Raw genomic sequence first — 19,887 nt, forward strand, 5'->3', positions numbered from 1 at the left:
TATTGTGTATGGTAGATTTCGAGGACGAAATCTTTCATTAATAAGGGAGAATGTGAGAGCCCAGCCCAAACACATTCCCCAAGCCCGGCCCAGTTTGATTAAGTAAATAAATAAATAAAAAAAAAGAAACGTGAATTTCGCTTTCTCTCTCCCCGTAGCCGATCTTCTCCATTCTTCTTCAACATTTCAAAATTTATTTCGTCGATTGTGGCCGCACCGGTGATCAAAAAATTCAAGTAAATATACGATTGGAAAGCTCTCGACGTAAGCTTTCCATTGATACCACTCTTGCTAGGTGAAATCGTGATTTCTGAAAACCCGTCTAAAAACGCCGCCGGCTTTACCGTTGAAATCGTCGTATTCCGCCGCTCAAAACTAAAAATTGATTGACGGGTTTTGTTCCTTATGTCGTAAGCTTCCTTTTGGTACCACTTTTGCAAATTTTCGAGAACAACCCGTCGGCTCCGTTTTTCTGCGTGATTCCGGTCATCTTCTCCGGCGAGTTTTCCGCCTGTTGCCGGTGAGCTTCGGTGTAGGCTTGATTTTAGCCACTGTTGTTCAGATTACAAGCTACCTCGGTGCGAATTGTTGCCCACGTGAATTTAATTCAATTTCGACTCAAATAATGTATCATTATTGATTAATTATTGGGTTATTGTTGTAGGTTCCGGAATTGTGCAAGTTGGAGGTATAGTGTGGTGAACCTAGAATTTATCGCAGTCGCTTAAATATTAGTTTAGCGTCATTTAAAGCTAAAAAGAATATTTTGCGACGATAAAATAGAAATAATTGATTTTAGTCATTTTAGTCGAATATTGAGAATTTAGAAATTTAAAATGCCTAAATTGTTTAAATTGGATTTTTAGCGAATTTAAATGGTTCTGGAATTTTTATATGATGATAAGACCATTTAAATTAATATTCAGGTGATTTGTCTGAGTTGGCATTTACCGGACTTTCTTGGGGATTTAAAATATTTTGTGGTAAATTAAAGTCAGTTGAGGTACGCATGAACTGTTTTATTATGACGTCTATATGATGTGAAATGACGTTAAGTACTTTGTAATGAGTTGTGGCGTGCCTTATTTGTTTCTGTGAATACGTGATTGCATTCTCGCATTTATTTGAGTTGATACTATTGTGGCATAGCATTTCGAGCCTTGACTCCTTTGATTGCTATTGATATTGATCTATCGAGTTGTTGCGTCATCAATGGAGTGGGTGGGTAGGATTAGCACTCCTGATGACTTGCATGAGGGCTGAGCGGGTCGCTCCCGTACCCTTGATGCTACGTGCATGGATGAGCGGCGGCATGATATTACGTTGCTGCAGTCCTGGCACGGGTGGCCACTGTTCTTGTTGCTGATGCGTTTCATTTGGACTCCGCTTTGGTATCCATTATTTTGTTGTTACCGACACGCATTGCATTGCATTTCATTGCATTTTACTTGATTTTATTTCATGTCAGTTATATTTGTCGTAATATTACTGGTTCGTCGTACTGGGGCCCGACCCCTCGTTTCTTTTTATGCTGTGGTTGTTTTTGATGCCATAGCAGGTTATCCAAGAGGATTTGACGCGTCTGGTGGAGCGTCAGGTAGTGGTGCCCAATCGTCGAGTCATGGTTGAGAGTTCCCAGATATATATATACTATATTATGGAGTTATACATTTACAGGGGAGATGCCCCGTGTAGCTGTACTGTTATTTTTACGATGTTTTGTATTGATAGTTGTGCGATCGAGCCTTGCCGGCTCTGCATGTGTTTAGTCCTGGCCAGTGCGGCTATAGGTTGTGAATTGATGTTATGACTTTATTTCGAGTATATAAATGTTGTTTGTGTTGTTTTGATTTTTTTTGGGATGTCCTATTTACGAATAGGTGATGCCGAAATTTCTGTAGGCCCAAAATGGAAAATTTTAATCGCTTTCGCTGTTTACATTAATAAATCCTGGTTGTTTTGTCATTAAAGATTAATCAGGAGCACGGGCCCCCACAATTTTTCTTTCATGTCTTGCTTTCATGGACAAACAGATCGAATGATAAAGAGCTGTAGGAAAGTTACTTTCATGTATTTGCAGTCAATGGTTAGTTTTAAAAAAATTGCTTTAATCACTGTTATTTTTTAAAAAATTTATCTTTAGCTCGAAGGAGCAATGCCGTATCAAAATTTCTTAATCTTTCTGTGAACTCTTGAATCTAATCCAAGAAATTTTGCTCCGCCTTCCTCATCTCGTCGTAACAGCCGTGACAACCCTAAAAACGGTATTTTTTATTTTTTAATCTCAGTCAATTATTTAATCAAAAAAATTATCTATATATTTCACTAATTAAGAGATAATTGAGCGAGCTTATTCATTGGGAGGTTAATGGCCGAGACAATAATAATTTTAATAAAATTAAAATGTCGCAGAATATGGTTACCAGCTTCCGTAGCATAGTGGTATTGCGTTCGCTTCGTAAGCGAAAGGTCGCGAGTTCGATCCTCGCCGGGAGCTGTTGTCCAAATCACTCGTTGGTTTTTGGCTTTGGTCATCAGTGTGATTTGGCAAAAAAATGCATATCAAATAATTATTGAATTCTCAACTTTTTTTTGTCCTTTATATATATATATATATATATATATATATACATATTCTCAAATTCTTGACTTTTGCTTCAACACCTACTGATCAGTACAATTTCAGCATTAACTATTTTAGTAAATTGATATCTCTTCACGGACTTGGCTTTTTAATCCACATGCAGTCTATCATTTCAATCCATTTCATGTTCAAACTCATTACTACCACGCATGCGAATTACCCTTGCTGATATCGCTTGACAATTGAAATAAATATAATATTTTATGTGCATTTCTTAGCTAAAGTTGATAAATAACTCAAGTTTTCTTTTATATTTTACCTTGAGCGATTTATTTAAATAAGAAGACCTGCATGATCATGACCCTAACCTAATTGAATTTGAAAATATCTGGTAGATTTAAAGCTTTAATACACTCTCTTTGAAAGTAAAATGACATTTTCAAGTTTACTTGTTCATGCTTTTTATGGTGGATAATTAGTCTCTTGATTTTTTTAAAATTGATTTATTCATACGATTAATGGAAAATTAACTTTTTTGGTAATGTAACTTGCACATTTTTTGGTTTTAGTCATTTACCAGACAATTTATGATTTTAGTTTCATTTTTAACCTTTTTCAATCGAATTCATTTCAAAAAAAAAAAAATCGAATGACGATGTGACATCGGACACGTTAACATTTCTCGGTGCCAAGTAAACTTTTTCCAACGCCACAACAGCATTCATGAAAAATGACTAAATATGAGTAAAAAAAATTATTCGTCTGGTGCGATTAGTGTATACATAAATACAGATGATAGATACGTTTCAGAACCAGTGCACATGGGGACCCTTCTAGCTACAAGAATTTTGTGTATGCATGGTCCCTTGTACGTCTACACATACCCACGCCACATAAAAAAAAAAAAACCCTAAATATAACTTTGTACCTTAGCCAATCCCTTTCACTTCATTTCTTTTATTAGTTTTGGACCACACTATGGCTTTTTTCCCCCTTCAAGATTAAGCTAGCTTATTAATTTATTTTTCTTCAACTGCTACTTTCTTGGATCTTATATATATGTTAACATTGACAACACAGCACCTATCGTATTCACTCAATAACAAATTAAGCCCTTTTCCTTCCTTTTCTTCTTCATGTTGCAGAAAGATAAATGGTAAAGAAAATAAAATCCAAACAATCTATATGGGTACAGGACGATGATGCTGGCTAGCTAGGGTTTTCGTGCCCCAGATAATATGATATTAGGCATGTTCGTAATTTTAAACGCTTCAGGGCTTTATAAAAATCAAATACATGGAACTGATAATTGAGTACAATACGATTGGTTTCAATTATATAATGCTCTCATGTGTAATTCAATAAAATCATTCTTGAGCAAAATAATAAATGACAATAATACATTGGCTTGATATTTTTAACATACATAGGCAAGACACTCGCAATGTTGAGTCTTTCTTTGATCAACATGAAATCTTGGTATCTTGCTGACATGTAGTGATCAATTTCTTTCAAGCATGCATATGATAAGCAATATAAACTTCTTCCAGAAGGAGTTCACAGCATAAATGATTCGGTAATTGGACAGTGATCTATAAAATCTTCACTCACAAAAGTGTATGATGCAGCTTAGAATGTTAAGTTCATCGAAGTCGTGACTCACTCGCTTTTCAAGGAAATAATTAATAGAACCAGTTTGTGTAGCATATATAGAGCCTTTTAAAGCTACCTGGAATCATGAAACTGGTTACTGTTATTATTTTGCTCATTTTCTTCATTGTTATGAGAAAAGGAGATTGGCTGTCATGATGGCCTCACAGAATGAGCAGAACTTGAGTTAACAGGTGGAGAAAGGGAAGGAGTAGACAATTTTAAGGTCTGATAATTCAGTTGTTTAGGGTCGTTGAATTCTATATTCATTGCGGCTATTTGTGAAGAGAAATGGGATTGTGTAGCCGTTCCAGCTGGTTGGTACAAAAGAACCTGAGATCCTGATGCAAAAGACAGTGTGGATGACATTGGCAAATGGCTGAAATTATGCAAATCTTCATTCGCTGTAACCGTACTCAAACCATAGCTTTGTGTAGGTTGAGATAGAGTTAAATTTGAAGGATCCAGTCTAAAAAATGGATTATGTGATGAAATACTATTCACAAAACCTGAGAACGAAGTGGGATTTTGCCTAGAAGCCAAACAGATGCTTGCAGAAACATATCGGTTTTCATCTTCATTTCTTGACCAATTCTCATCTCTCACGCTTGTTTCACCTGAATTGTCAATTGATTTCCCCCAGAAAGGACTTGATCTTTGGTGTTTTAATGAATCATTCGCACTGTCACCGATATTTAGACCTTGTAACTTGTCTGATTGCGAAGCTCCGAATTCAAGAAAACTTGGATTTGGACGGAGACTTTGTGTGCTAAAGCTTAGTCCATTAGGGATTTCTAATGGAGGCAATTTATCAATCTCATCTTTCGCAGCATTAAGAAGCCAATCCACCACCTTGCTTGGCTGATTTAGCTCTAATCTCTCTTGAAGATCATACAATTGTATGGCAGTCGGGACCGATAGCCTTACCCGCCTGTCCCTCAAGCCTTTGGCTGTGCAGACTTTGCTGTGTCTATCTTTCCCACCAAATACTCGAGAGACTCGCACGATTCGTGGATCTTTTAACCTAGACCAAGATGTTGCTGAAGTACCTGATGAGGCCAGCTTGGATGTTTTGGCTTCCTGTGTACTTTTGGTGCTTATTTCTTGAATCAGTGTAGTAAAATCTTCTCCCCTTTGAATCATTCTTGTATATCTATACGTCTGATCTCTCTCTGATCACAACATATATTTACCATAAAGAAAGTGAATTACCTACTGAAATGGATAAGCATGTTGGATCTTGAAAAGATGTTTCTTTTTATCGGCACAAACCTCAAAATCCCAGCACCAATTTTCTGTTATGTTGAAACGGTCAGGATCAAATTTCTTTGAGAAAACATCAGCTTCTTCATGAAATCTATGGAAAGACACGTCTATTTGAACTCTCAGTGTTCAAACAAATCATAACAAATAAGTACTTACCCCAAGACTTCTGATTTCTTCGGCCTTTCTTGATTCAGAAATTGTCAGCCTGGAAATCTGAAAATCACTTTCATATAAATTAGTATATAATATACATCTAAATATGTATGAATATCAGAGAAAACAAGATGCCGGTCTGCAACCGACCAAGCTCCATCGGCAGGAAATAATGGTGCAAAGGCGGCCACGTTATTTATTCTATCAGTTTTCTTTGTCACACCACCTATATATTGTGGGCTTGATTGGTAATTAACCATTTGCTTACTGGTTGAGTACATTTTGAGTGAACCTTTTTTTTCTACAGAGATTGTACCACACTAGCTATTTTTATTTCCTGCTATGAAATTCTTAAATTCTTGAATTCGATCGAACCACATGTACGCATCTGATATATAAATAGTATATTATACTATATAGTATATTATATACCTAGTATTTTTAAATTCTTATTTTACGACCAAAGAAAAGTTGGTTAATTTTACATCAGCCAAGCAAATAATTGTGGAGTACTTAGGTTCTTCGACTCACATGCATTCTGCCTCCATATTGCATAAGAGGTCGAGACAACTTTGATTTTTACCAAATAGTACTAATTGCTTGTGTTCCTGTGAGAAAGACAAGTAAATTATTGATGAACCACGGGTCTTAAGTACTTCTCCAATATTGAAAAGACATGTTAATTAATTATTATATATGCATAAAATCAATCACGAGAAATTATTAGATTTTTACCCATTATATTGTTTTTTTGATGCTTTGTATTTATTACACAAACCATATAAGGTGGAAAGGACAAAGGACTGAACTAAATTAATTTCTTCGATTGTAATCAATCTTAATTAAAGAAACAGCTGTCCATTAAATATATATATTTAATTTCGTTGCATTAGACTAATATTGTAAGATAAAAAAAAACTTTCAATCACTTCACAAATTAATTGATTCTACAATAACTTTAAATTATTGAGGATTTGATGATAAGTAAACCTGTCTAATATTAGTATATATATATATGTGGAAATGCATACACAGGTTAGGATCTTGGATTAGAGACTCGATCGATGAATATTGAGGAAATGACCGAATTAATTATATATTTAAGTAGATGAAATATTAATTTTTTTAAAAAAAATTACACATTAATTAAAAAATATATTAATTTTATATATTCATCAACCTTAGCTGCTTGTTAGTCCAGTACTGACGTCCTTTGTATTAGAAGAACAGGTTCCATAAAACAAAACTATACTCATTAATTCGAATTTCACAAGTTCACTCCATAAAGTTTTAAATTGTCACATATTATATTTATATATATATATATATATATATATTATATATAAAAAATTTTATCCTAAAATATAAATGGACGACTTATTAAAAATTTTAAAATCTACATTTTTAAATATTCAAATGTATGAATTATAATTCCCAAGTTGCATTATTGCGAAGTAAATGGTCTACAAATATATGATATATCCTAGACAGAGGGTGCTTTAATTTAGGTCAGGAGTAGGTCTCTTGTGAGACGGTATCACGAATCTTTATCTGTGAGACGGGTCAACCCTAACGATATTCACAATAAAAAATAATAATCTTAGCATAAAAAATAATACATTTTCATAGATGACCCAAATAAGATATCCGTCTCACAAAATACGACCCGTGAGACCGTCTCACACAAGTTTTTGTCTTAAGTGAGAGTATCAGGGATACATCCTTTTTAAACCTCCATTAGCTAGCTTACCATATTTTTTTCGACTCGAAGCCAGATTAATCCCATTTTAATTCCGTAAAACAAAAGTTATTGAACTATTAATTATAAGCTGTATATTTATTTACAAGAATGTTATTAATTACTGATAGAAAATGAATAAAAGTTGAATAATTATATGAAGAGTAATGAGTGAATATTGAGGGGTCTCTCTTTTTAAAAAGCGTCGCAGAGGGTACTCTTTTATTTATATTCAACAATTAATTTCATGCAGACAATACAAGGTCAAGCAGATATTATATCAGGGTGGTGTGCTGCTCCTACTTAAAGTGAGCATGTGAATGTTTATTACACGTCCGGACGAATAATAGATAGCTATATATATATATATATATATATATATATATATATATATATATAAGAAAAATTACTTAGATTAATAAAAATATTATATGCTTAATTGTTTTAAATATTATTTCCTTATAAATTTACTTAGCATACTGTTTGGATGGATGAATGGATGGAGAGATCTGAGTACGGTGAGTGTACAGCATATCAAAATTATGATTCCAAATAACATAATTCAAATGCATATCTCCCGTCCATGCAATCAAGTTGCCATCGCCACTTAAGCAGGTTATTCGTTCAAATCAAGAAGTTGTCGATACAAGGCACAAATTTCATTACCGACCAAAAATTAAACTGGAAGCGACATATATAAAGCAATAAATTGAATTAATTTGATGAAGTTAATTGTAAGTAGAAGCTGGTCCTAGTTGAGTGCTAGCTGTGTTATTTAAGTGATAAAAGGTAGTGCTGGCACTTGCAGTACTTCATGATACATTATTTTATCGATCCCTTTATTTATTTTTAATATTATATTAAATATATCCTCATGAAATGTAGCTGGGTTTTATATGTGTATATATATATATATATATATGTATATATATTGGTGAAAAAATACAAGTTCATTGTTAACACGAAAACAATAGACAAAATACAAATTACATATCAAAAAATATAATTATCTCCATGAACCTAAATAACTAGATACATGGAATTAATTAAATTAGTTGGATTTGAAAAAATCTTGTATCGATATCGAATTTTTGGTTAATTAATATTAAAATTATATCGAACCTGGTATTTCATAACAAAACGGACGTGATTTTTTCGTTAAGTCTCTTACCAAAACAAAAAATGCATAGCCCATATAATGAAGTGTAAATCGAATTGATAACTATGACTATAAAAATCCATTTAGAGTATAAAATTAAAGTTTGAAAATTTAATGAATCTAATTTTTTAAATAAATTTTAATATATGATTGCCTTGTGTGTGTGTGTGTGTGTTTTGTATATATATATATATATAAGTTGTTTGACGTATTAGAGACAAATTAGTGTCATGACTCATGAATAGTTTTTTTCATTCCCCAAAATATCCTTTTGACATAAAAAAACTAAGTTTATGTAAAAAAAATAAATAATTAAAACTTATTAAAAATCATATAATTAAAAATTGGATTTTTACTTTTATAAATTTAATTTTTCTTTTTAAAAAAAGGAATGCATATACAAAATTTTGACTATATAATCATATAAAGCATGAAATAGCCAGCGAAAAGCCCAATAATCCTCTGATATTATTGTTTAAAGTTGGGCTTATTAAAATTTGAAATTTAATACATGAATTGGGCTGAACAACGGCCCAAAACCTAACCTGTGCAATCCTACTAGGACAGGTATAGATTTTGCAAACATGAAAAAAGAAATCAGCAAATTAAATTAAACATATAAATCGAGAAAACTAATTAAAGCCAAACCTTCAATTGTATGCAAGTACTCCGGCTTCAGAACTAAAAGTCTCGGCTCTTGAATCTTCTACCTCTCCAAATTCTCTCGCTCGTTCGCTCTCCGATCGTCTCTATCGGGTAATTGGTGTTATCACCACTTTCAGATCACACTAAAGACACTTTTTTTGTCGAATTTTTTCGTTGTTTTTACGCCGTGTATATGATTGCTAGCTTTCGTTTGGTCGAGAATGTGTGTTTGTTAAGTTGATATGTTTTTGCACATGATTTCTCAATCCGCGTGAAGCTTTGTCTCTTTGATTTTGTTGTTGAGACGTGTCTCAGTTAGATCTGCTGGCGGAATTCGTAAAATCCATCCATTGGTTAGATTTATTGTTTACTTTTGAGATTTATGTGTATTTTTCAGGCGTAAAAGATTCTGTAAAAGGTTCTCAATTTTTTTGAGAAGTTTTCATGGTTTATGGTATAATAATAAATTTGACTGATTAGGGTTCACGGTTAAGAGATGTCTTTTTTCTCATTATTTGTTGTTAAAGATGCTTTTACTCTGTTTATTGCTATTCCACGCAGATCTTGAGTTTAGTTAACCCTAGTTTGTGCTGTTTTGTCTCGATAAATTATAATCCTTTGGTTAGTTTCCGGATCAAGATTGTGTATTTTTTAGAAAAAAATTTCTCAATTGAAAATTTGTTTCCTTTAATTGGTGAACATGATAAAGTGCCTTTTTACTTGATCTTGCTTTTTGAATTAAGGTTTTTTAAAAGTTAAAAAATGGTGGAATTCAGGTGGGATTAGTTCTTGCTTAATTTTGAGTTTACCAGAAAGTAAATATTATATATACATTGAATTAATACTAATTAGAGCTAGAGTGATCAAAACACAAATTATGTTAAGCTGTATTTAATTTCTTTTTGTCTCATAAAAGATTATGCACCAAACTACAGGCAAAGATATGTGAAAGAGCTTATAGGAGATTGATTTTGACCCTCGTGATTTTCTGAACCCATTTTGACTTTGAGTTTATTTTCTTTTCTAAAGAATGGCCATGCAAACTGTGAGTCCTCTGCCTGCTCCCAGTGCTCAAGTGGTCGGAAATGCTTTTGTTGAGCAGTATTACCATATTCTTCATCAGTCTCCTGAGTTAGTTCACCGATTTTACAATGATTCGAGTGTGTTGAGTCGCCCAGATCCTAATGGTCTTATGACGACTGTGACAACTATGAAAGTAAGTCGTTATGATTTTCCCAAATACCAATTTTTCACCTTTTTTCTTTTCTGGATCTGCGTATATCTAAAGATTGTTTTTTTGAGATATTCATGTTTGTCTTGAACTGCTTTATTCTCATTGATTGTATTACGTGTATTATATATTTAAATATTGTTAGTTGTATCTTCAAAAGTTCATTACCCTGTACTTGTTTATGCTTCCCTTTCAGTTCCGATTTATCGCGCCGCTTACATCAACGTGTAGAATTTTTTTGCCGCTATACTAATGTACCACACGATCAGTTTTCATTAAGTTTAATGTGCTCCAATGGAAAAAAGTTCAATTCAAACATGACATAAGTAGCAGATATAAGTGATTTTAACCGGTTTGATTTTGACTGTTGGTGATTAGATGTCCCTTCTGAATTTACCAGAGATATGATGCGCTGTCTCTGGAAAAAATAGCATCCCCAGATCCCCTTTAACAATTTTGGGTCTTTCTGTACTTAAGCTTGGCTCCCTGAGGTGTAAATGTTGATTGTTGCTCGAAAAATCCCTGATGCTCAAGAAAGCTCCTGGTTTTTCGCTTGATTATTTACTTGGAAACTTGTGTAAACTATGAATAAGATATAGCTTAGGTACATTTGTTATGGGATACCACAAAATGTGGGGTTAAAAGACGAAGTGATGATAAAAGATACAACAGTTCACATTGTTCGTTTACACGTCAATCAAATCCGCGGAACATCCATTTTTCCTCAACGAATTTGAAGCCTGCCTGTCGCAAAAATAAATGCACAACTATTGTTCTAATATACAAATCCACCATGTCCAAGTCCTATCAGAAATGGTTTTCCCCAATTTTGGACCATGCTGAAATACTTCGAGTGGGACTGTAATTCTGGTCCAAATAATAAGGCATCTCAGTAAAATAATTAAGGGTGCTCTTACTTCCAGATATTTTTTTAATTCGTAAGGTCGTTCCCATCTTTGGCCAACGACTTTGGAACAGATGAAAAATTGCAAATATGCATGTTTGTAACCTCGTAAGGTTATAAAATGTGTGTGTGTGTGTCAAAACACTTCCATTTGAGATACTGAAGTAAATGGACAAGTGTTTTTCTTGAAAAAGTGAGAGCCATTAACTCTAATAAAATTATGGAGAATTTTCTCCAACTGTAAATCTTGTAATTAGCCAGGTGAATAAATGTGACTGGTTGATTTTTTGTGTCCTAAACTCTTAACAGGAAGACTTGCAAGAAATTGCAAAATAATTTTCTTCTAAGATACTAGAAGAAAAATTTATAAATACCAGTTTCCTCAGCATTCACCTGTCTCGTATTCTCTACTGCTTATTGATGATAAATTGATCAAATTCTATTATTGCCCTCTGGTAGAGCAAAAATATTATAGCATCTTTGATATGACAATCGACATTCTGTTTATCCATTACGTTCATATGTTCATGCGAGAAATGGATGATATAAACCTTTGTAATGTTTTTTTTTCCCCAGAGCATCAATGATAAAATTTGTTCCTTGGACTACAACAACTACAAGGCAGAGATAAAGACTGCTGACGCCCAGGATTCGTACAAGGATGGAGTGATTGTCCTAGTTACTGGTTGCTTGACTGGAAAGGACAACCTGAGGAGGAAATTCTCACAAACCTTTTTTCTTGCTCCTCAAGATAATGGGTATTACGTTAAAAATGATGTTTTCCGATATGTGGAGGAGAGTGAACCAAACATCAGTGAAGTGACAAACGGAGTAGGTGACTCAGCATTACATTATGTGGCCCAAGATCCAGGTTGGCTGTATAACTGGTTTCAAATGAATTACAACATGGTCTTGCTATCACTTTTTTTCGGTCTTTTTATCAACTTCAATTTTTTCCAGAACCTGTTCAAGTGGTTGATACGCCCACCTCAAACAATACAGCTTCTCATGAAGAGGAAATTGGGACTGTGGAGGAGAAAACCATTGGCCAAGAGGTTGATGAAAAACAAATTAGTCATGACAGGGATATTGTTGTTGAAGCTAAATCTCATCCTGATGAGAATCACGTATCTGCGAATGCAGAATCAGATGCTTCTGCATTTGAAGATGATGTTCCCAAAAAATCATATGCATCAATTGTGAGCTCACAAACAAAGAAGGGTCCGACCAAAGTTTATGTCCCTGCTAACACTGCAAGATTTATAAAACCTGAGAAACAAACTGTTATTCCAGCTGCCGAGTCATTGGGCCCTGAAGCATCTGCCCCTTCAGCACCTATTGATACCCCGGAAGGCAAAGATGACCAGGACGAAGGTATTTTTGATTTTACAGTCATATCAGCTAATTTGAGTAAGAACAAGCACTATGGGCCTGACAGCATGAGATTCTGGAAAACAAAACTTGATATGAAGCCACTTGTTGCTTATCTACAATTTTTTTGTTCTAAAGCAGTCATTCCAAAGATGTATATTTATATTTTTGCCTTATTTCTTACAGTGGATGGTCACTCCATATATATCCGCAATTTGCCTCTAAATGCAACAGTCGATCAGCTTGAAGCTGAATTCAAGAAATTCGGGACTATAAAGCAAGACGGAGTACAAGTCAGAAGCAATAAGGTTGATTTTACCACCACTTTTTTTGCTGTTTAATTCTACTTGCTCAGCTTCTGTTGATAATAATGTCATCTATTCTTTTATGCAGCAACAAGGATTCTGTTTTGGCTTTGTTGAATTTCAAGATTTTAGCTCCATGCAAAATGCAATTAAGGTCCAGGTTCTTTGAATATGTTCTTTATGTAGTCAATTACCACCTTGACCTTGATTTCATACATCTGAAATCAGACAGATCTAGAAGTTTGACTGTTCTGATTCACCATTTTGCATATTTATCCTATTGCAATAATTTGTTTATTAGAGAACATATGATCAATAACTCTTACGACATATCCCTCTATTACTATGTATTTATAAATAATTTACTCTTTCAGGCTTCTCCTATAACAATTGGAGATCGTCAAGCCACAGTGGAGATAAAGAGGACTACAACTCGAGGTGAGTCATACCTATGCTAAAATTATACTGGTGTCGTTATCTCTTTTCTAGGAACTTGTTACATATTAGTGGTTCTTCATATGATATATTGATTATGTTACTGTGACAGTTGGCATTGGGAGGGGTCGTTTCAATTCTTCACGTGGAGGGTTTCGTAATGACAATTTCAGAGGCCGTGGAAACTTCAGTGGTGGTCGAACCTATGTGAGAAACGATAGCTTCAGGGGCCGAGGGAACTTTAGCAGTGGACGTAATGGGGATGGTTATCAACAAGGAAGAGGGAGAGGTAATCGACTTCTTGGCCTGAGTCAGAATACTGGTTCAACGTAAGTATGTATCTTTTAGATATATGAGCAGCAATTTTGACACAATTTTCGTTATCTTTCTGGCATCTTCTTTCCTAGGAGTGGAGTAGTAACGGTTCAGTTATTCTTTCTAACTGTGTAGAGGAATTTTAATTGCAATAAATTAATTATTTTGTCGGCTGGAAATTGCTTTTCCACTTGTTTTTACCTTTACTGCAAATATTAAAGTTTTGGATTACATAATTACATAACCTAGGTACTTGTAAATTCGTTCTACATGGGTCCTCTAGTGTTTGTTCACAGATTTCAAGTGATATGGGATCAGTTGAAATAATAGGATAAGACACACGGACAGGGTGAATTTTGGTAATATTATATATAGAAAAATATGTAAGCTATGGTTAAATTTTATATTATATAAGATGAAACAGTCATTTACTCACTCAATAAATGAGCTATTCAAGTATTTTTATATGTCATATTATCGAATGAGTATTCAAAATAATTTTTTTTATAAATTAATAATATTTTTAAAATAATATCTTGTCTCGATCTCACCTTGAACTAATATACTATAGTATACATTAATAATTATCTAATAAAAATTATAAGTAAGACAATTTATTAAAATATAATTTACTGTTATTTGTTTTTATTTTTGAAAATTAAATTTAGTTGAATTTATGCCTAATTAATCTCATTGAGCTCATAGATGCAAATGTCTTTAATTCAAATTCTACAATTATTTTTTAATTATTAAAAAATAATATCATTTACTTGTTTTTATATGTGTATGAATGAATTTTTTTTTTTTATTAATAAGATGCGTACATTGAACACGATGTCTTTTTATGTGCTTTACGTTCACTTTGAATTGAAAAAAAATACTCTTTGGATGATAATTTGTTGATTAATTAATATTTTTCCAAATTAATAAAATCTATATCGTCCTAATATTATTAATTTATAGAAATTTTATGGTATATCAAGCTGTCCAATATTTTATATTGTATCGTGTTCGTTTAAGATGAATTTTGGCCTCGTTGTATGATCGATCAAGCTAGTTGTAAAAAATTCAGGGCGACAAGAAAATAAACGTAATGTTTGGATACATCATACGTATTTTGTGGAAAAAAAGGCTGAAACATAAATTCTTAAATGTTTTCCAAATTAGTCCTTTTTTATATTCTCTGGAACAGATAAATTCAAGTATACAGATGTTCGTACACCGGTATCAGCAATAAGAATACCGGTAAAAAGCCTGTTCTCTATAGTTTTTATTCCAACAACCAAAAAAAAAAAAAGAAAAAGGACAAACAAGTATACATCATTTTGCAGAACTTAAACCCCTAAATTATAACAAAACAGCGTGTAGAAATGGAACCAAAGCTGCACTACAATTTACAAATACCCACAATTCATTCGAAGACAAACACAAATTTACGGATTAGCTTCTACCTATGGATTGCTACATCAAATAAACCAATTCCCCCGTACATAACTACCAAGATGGAGGATGAAGCTGTTTAAGCCGTCTCATCACTTGCTTCATCGTCGGCCTGTTAGAGAGGGAGTCAGCAGTGCACACCACGGCCAAGTGTAGCACTTCAACCAAATCGTCGTGCGGCCCTGCATCCCACAATCCAGATGCAAAGAACTCTTTGGCACGCCCTTGACTCAAGAGCATGCTTCCCCAAGCAACGATGTTGAAGCCATTTCCGTATGATGAAAACGAGGGATCCAGTGCCTTTTTGTCGGATATCAACTCAAGAAGTACAACCCCATAGCTATAGACGTCAGCCTTGTCAGAGACACGGCATGTCATTGCATATTCAGGAGCTACATATCCAAATGTCCCGGCCACACCAGTTGTTGCATGTGTTTCTGAAGTTCCAAGAAGCCGTGCTAGTCCAAAATCAGATAAATAGGCATTATATTCCTCATCCAACAATATATTGCTAGGCTTCACGTCTCGATGAAGCACTCGTGGCACACACTGGTCATGTAAATAGGCAAGTGCCCGAGCAATGTCCAAGGCGATCTTGTGCAGTATCCTCCAATCAACATCTCTAACCGATCGTTCATGTATAAATTTTTCAAGATTGCCACCTGGTAAGTAGTTATACACAAGAAACATTTCAGTCTCACTGGCATGATATCCTATCAAAGTCACAAGATTTTGATGACGAAACCTTCCCAGGGTTTTGATTTCTGCATCAAATTGTTGAACGCCTTGGAAACGACCTAATGCAAGCCGTTTAATAGCCACTAAGACACCAGGCGCAATCTCTGCTTTGTATGTTGCTCCAAAACCTCCACTGCCGATACAGTTGCTGGCGTTAAAACTCCCAGTGGCAAGCACCACATTCTCGAATGTTAGAGGAACCCCAATGTCAGTAAAGACTATCACTTCCTTTCTAGAAGTTCCACTAACTCGGGACCTTGGTTTCCACTTTCTAGTATAGCATAGGAGGACAATAAGCGCAATAAGAACTGAGACAATGGCTGCAGCGGATGTTATAGAAGCAACTTCAATTGAGTTCAACCCACCATCGCCCCCATTTTCTTCTGGATTCAAAGAAGCATCATTTTGCAGATTCCCTGTTCTTCCCTGTTGATCAGCAAAAGATGAAGATAAAGAGGACATGGGGCAATGGAGAAGTGGATTCCCAAGATAGCAATTGCACTGGATAAAACTATCGTTCAAAGGCACGGGCCCAGACAAATTATTAAATGACACGTTAAACATCGACAGAGAGGAGACATTTGCCAAGTTGGGGGGAAGCTGCCCAGTTAGCTTATTATTGTTCAAAAGAAGGATAGTTAAATTCATCAAATTTGAAAGATCTTTTGGAATTTCACCAGATAACGAGTTCCAAGATAGATCAAGAACTTCTAGAGAGTATAACTGCCCCAAGTTTGTGGGGATCGAACCATTCAGGTAATTTCCAGACAAAGAAAGATACTGGAGATCCTTAATCTCACCAAGGGTACTAGGAATCGGTCCTTGGAGAGTGTTCCAGCTCAGATTTAGAACAAAAAGTGAAATTAAGCGGCCAAAGCTAGGAGGCAAGCTTCCAGCTATTTTGTTACTGGAAGAATCCAGGACGATCAAAGACTTGCACATAGTGGCAATATCGGTTGGAATTTGACCAGATAACCCATTGTCAGTGACATTGATAATTGTCCCTTTCACTAGATCACACTTCTCAAAAAGGGTTCCAGGAAATGTTCCAGTAAGCTTGTTCCTCCCGGCAAGAAATGCATAAACACTGTGATTACCTAACCTTTCTGACGCGATAGGCATTGACAGCACAGGGCCGGTAAAGTTGTTAGAACCAAAATTATGCAATATTACAAAACTACCACAATGTCCAGGATACGGCAAAAAGTCTTCAAATTGAGTTCTAAAACCAAAATATGATACACAGGCAGAGAAAGGATCACAAGGCTCAACAGAACGCTCGTGATTGGATTGAATAGGAGAACAAGATCCAAAATTAAATTTTGGAATTGAACCTGACATAAAATTTCCACTGATATCAAACAGAATCATACAGGGAACAGGAATTTTGTCATTTATCTCCCCACTAAGTCTGTTTGAGCTCAAATCAAGAAAGCTCAGCTTCTTGCAATTGCTAAACCTCTCGGAGATTTCCCCAGTGAAAAAGTTCTGAGCCAAGTTCAACATCTCCAAATTATTGCATTCACCCCAACTTGAAGGAAAATCTCCTTCCAAATTCGCTTGAGGAGCCCACAACATCCTCAAGCTCGAGAGACTCGTGATTCCGGCAGGAATGCTACCATCATAAAAATTGAATTCATCAGCTGTAAACGCTAATTTTCCAAATTTAGATCTACTGTCTAACCGCGAAACATCCGGAAGAGGATCCCATGAATTCGACAAAACGAGGACTTCTAAATTTGTGCAATTTCCAATCTCACTCGGTATAGCACCACCAAAATTGTTTCTTGACACATCCAGCACTTCAAGTTGACTCAGTTGACCAATTTCACTCGGAATGGTGTCCTCCAACACATTAGAGTACAGCAAAAGGGTCTTCAACACCCCACAGTTCCCAAGACTTTTCGGAATAGATTCAGATAAATAATTACTCGAAAGATCTAAATGTTCAAGCTTCCCACAACCATCCCCAATCTCAGCAGGAATCGATCCACTAAGTAGATTATAGGACAAATAAAGGCCCCTCAAAAGTCTAAAACCCCCAAAAAATCCTGGAATCGATCCATTAATTTGATTACCAGCTAAATTCAGTTCTTGAAGAGCCGCACAGTTTGATAAGGAACTGGGTAACTCCCCGAAAAGCTCATTGAAACCCAAGTTAAGCACTTTCAATTTCATCAACCCACTAAAAGAAGCAGGCAACGATCCTGAAATATAATTACCTTCGAGGTCAAGAACCTCAAGTTTTTCCATACCCCAAATCTCCACAGGAATTTCACCATTGAGTTCGTTGAAAGGAAGTGATAAAATCTTAAGCTCGCTCAGCTTAGCAACGGCCACAGGCAGTTTACCCAAGATTTTAACTTTACTATCGCGACCTAAACAAAGCCTCCTAATTCCAAAACCGTACAGTGGGAATTGAGAAATTCTAGCACAAGAAAAAGAATTACCTCCACCGGTGAGATTCAAGGCTACGACCCGATAACTCGAATCACAAGAAATCCCGGCCCACGAGCAATGATCTCGAGTTTCCAAACTCCATCCATTCAGAGCCCCGTTAGGATCCGAAACCGAATCCTTGAAGGCCAAGAGTGCAGATTTATCCGAATCGGAGCCCGAAACTCCGTTGTTACGAACCAAAAACAACACACATAAGAAACTGAAGAACTTCAACGGTTTATGAATATTGCACCATTTCACAGCAGACGTTAAAAGACCCATATCCCGAAAAATCCCGAGAAAACACCCGGACCTCAACCCAAACACTGATTTTGGGTTTTCACCCTTAAGCCTTGGCCAAATACAAAAAAAATTATCCTTCTGAAACAACGGATTCAGGACTGATTGGAGGCCGCAAAAACGTTTTTCCTTGCTAGTAGAAATGGGTTGAAATTCACATTTGTTTTCTCCTTTGATTTTTCTCAGGGTTTACCATTTCCATGGAATTTTGAGTCTTCAGCTGGACTCAATCACAGACTTCCTCTGATTACTTCATTTTATCAGATTGCTATTATTTAAAATAAATGAATTTGTCTGCATAAAAGCCAGAAAGAAAATTAATATGTGCATGATAATAACAAAACAGTCATTTTCATGCCAACCTTTTTCTCTGTTTTAATTCAAAATTATTGAAATAGTTTGTGGTTCATAATTTTAAACTTGATAGAATATAGAAGGGAATTGTGTTTGTGATAAAAACATGGTAATAAATATATGTATATAATTTTTTTATGTTGTCTCCTATTCGTACTCACCTCTATATCCAAAAAATGAATGTAACTTTATTGATTTACACAGAAATTTGCACGGTTTGCGGACAAAATAACAAAATAATATATATATATATAATGTGACGTTATTAAATTATATTGATTGATTAGCTTATATAATATATTTTTTTGGATGGAGAATTATCTTATAAATAAAATATTATATTTTCAATTTTCTGATAAAAACCCATGACAAGTGACCAACCTACATTCTATAGCAATGGCTTATACAAATAATTAAGTGATACTAAATTCTAATGACACCTAATTCATATCCGGTAAGGGATATTCTTTAAGAACATGACAGCTACAATCTGCCCATTTTAATATATTATTTTTCTGTTTCAAATATATATATATATATATATATATATATATATAGATATATATTATTTTTCGAGGAACAATAATTGGACTTTTTTAAATTTTTTTTTAAATATTCGTAAAAGTTTTGCGAGATGATTAACCGATGGGCCCACTCACAGCAAGAAGTATGGGGACCAGTCCATCGATGTTTTGCCCATCAGTCAATTGGGTTGAAGGACCATAGCCCAAACAAAAACAACTAAAAAAATTATTGTTTCTGTGTTTTTTTTAAAAAAAAAATTTATTTAAAAGAGAACTTACCAAAACTCATCTTAATAATAATTTTTTAGGCTAAACTATTGTCCCATTTGGTTAATA

General features: G+C 34.6%; 3 protein-coding genes, 1 long non-coding RNA gene and 1 other non-coding gene across 6 annotated transcripts; 3 read left to right on the forward strand and 2 right to left on the reverse strand.

The window, feature by feature from the left end:
- The first annotated feature begins 216 nt into the window (after window positions 1-216).
- On the forward strand, window positions 217-1,841 carry LOC142538096 (uncharacterized). Its single transcript, XR_012818645.1, has 2 exons — window positions 217-1,003; window positions 1,559-1,841. It is a non-coding gene; the product is annotated as an uncharacterized LOC142538096 (long non-coding RNA).
- A 584-nt stretch (window positions 1,842-2,425) lies between these two features.
- Window positions 2,426-2,497, forward strand: TRNAT-CGU (transfer RNA threonine (anticodon CGU)). Its single transcript has one exon. It is a non-coding gene; the product is annotated as a tRNA-Thr (tRNA).
- Window positions 2,498-3,611: 1,114 nt separating this feature from the next.
- Window positions 3,612-5,896, reverse strand: LOC142537056 (uncharacterized). Its single transcript, XM_075642596.1, has 3 exons — window positions 5,804-5,896; window positions 5,657-5,713; window positions 3,612-5,529 (listed from the first exon to the last, which is right to left on the reverse strand). The coding sequence occupies exon 3, from the start codon at window positions 5,375-5,377 to the stop codon at window positions 4,388-4,390; it is 990 nt and encodes a 329-aa protein (XP_075498711.1). The 5' UTR covers window positions 5,378-5,529; window positions 5,657-5,713; window positions 5,804-5,896; the 3' UTR covers window positions 3,612-4,387.
- Window positions 5,897-9,175: 3,279 nt separating this feature from the next.
- On the forward strand, window positions 9,176-13,944 carry LOC142537058 (nuclear transport factor 2-like). Of its 2 annotated transcripts, none has more exons than XM_075642598.1 (8): window positions 9,176-9,306; window positions 10,225-10,411; window positions 11,907-12,201; window positions 12,291-12,704; window positions 12,888-13,009; window positions 13,095-13,160; window positions 13,381-13,444; window positions 13,554-13,944. In XM_075642598.1, the coding sequence occupies exons 2-8, from the start codon at window positions 10,226-10,228 to the stop codon at window positions 13,772-13,774; spliced, it is 1,368 nt and encodes a 455-aa protein (XP_075498713.1). In that variant the 5' UTR covers window positions 9,176-9,306; window position 10,225; the 3' UTR covers window positions 13,775-13,944. The 2 variants fall into 2 exon arrangements, with proteins under 2 accessions (XP_075498713.1, XP_075498714.1); XM_075642599.1 differs by having other exon boundaries at window positions 9,222-9,280; window positions 10,206-10,411.
- A 1,094-nt stretch (window positions 13,945-15,038) lies between these two features.
- On the reverse strand, window positions 15,039-18,950 carry LOC142537060 (LRR receptor-like serine/threonine-protein kinase RPK2). The gene has a single exon (XM_075642600.1). It carries the CDS (start codon window positions 18,653-18,655, stop codon window positions 15,251-15,253), a length of 3,405 nt encoding a protein of 1,134 aa, XP_075498715.1. The 5' UTR covers window positions 18,656-18,950; the 3' UTR covers window positions 15,039-15,250.
- Window positions 18,951-19,887: the final 937 nt, after the last annotated feature.

This window comes from Primulina tabacum, chromosome 2 (genome assembly GCF_025594145.1).
Source record: "Primulina tabacum isolate GXHZ01 chromosome 2, ASM2559414v2, whole genome shotgun sequence".
NCBI lineage: Eukaryota > Viridiplantae > Streptophyta > Magnoliopsida > Lamiales > Gesneriaceae > Primulina > Primulina tabacum.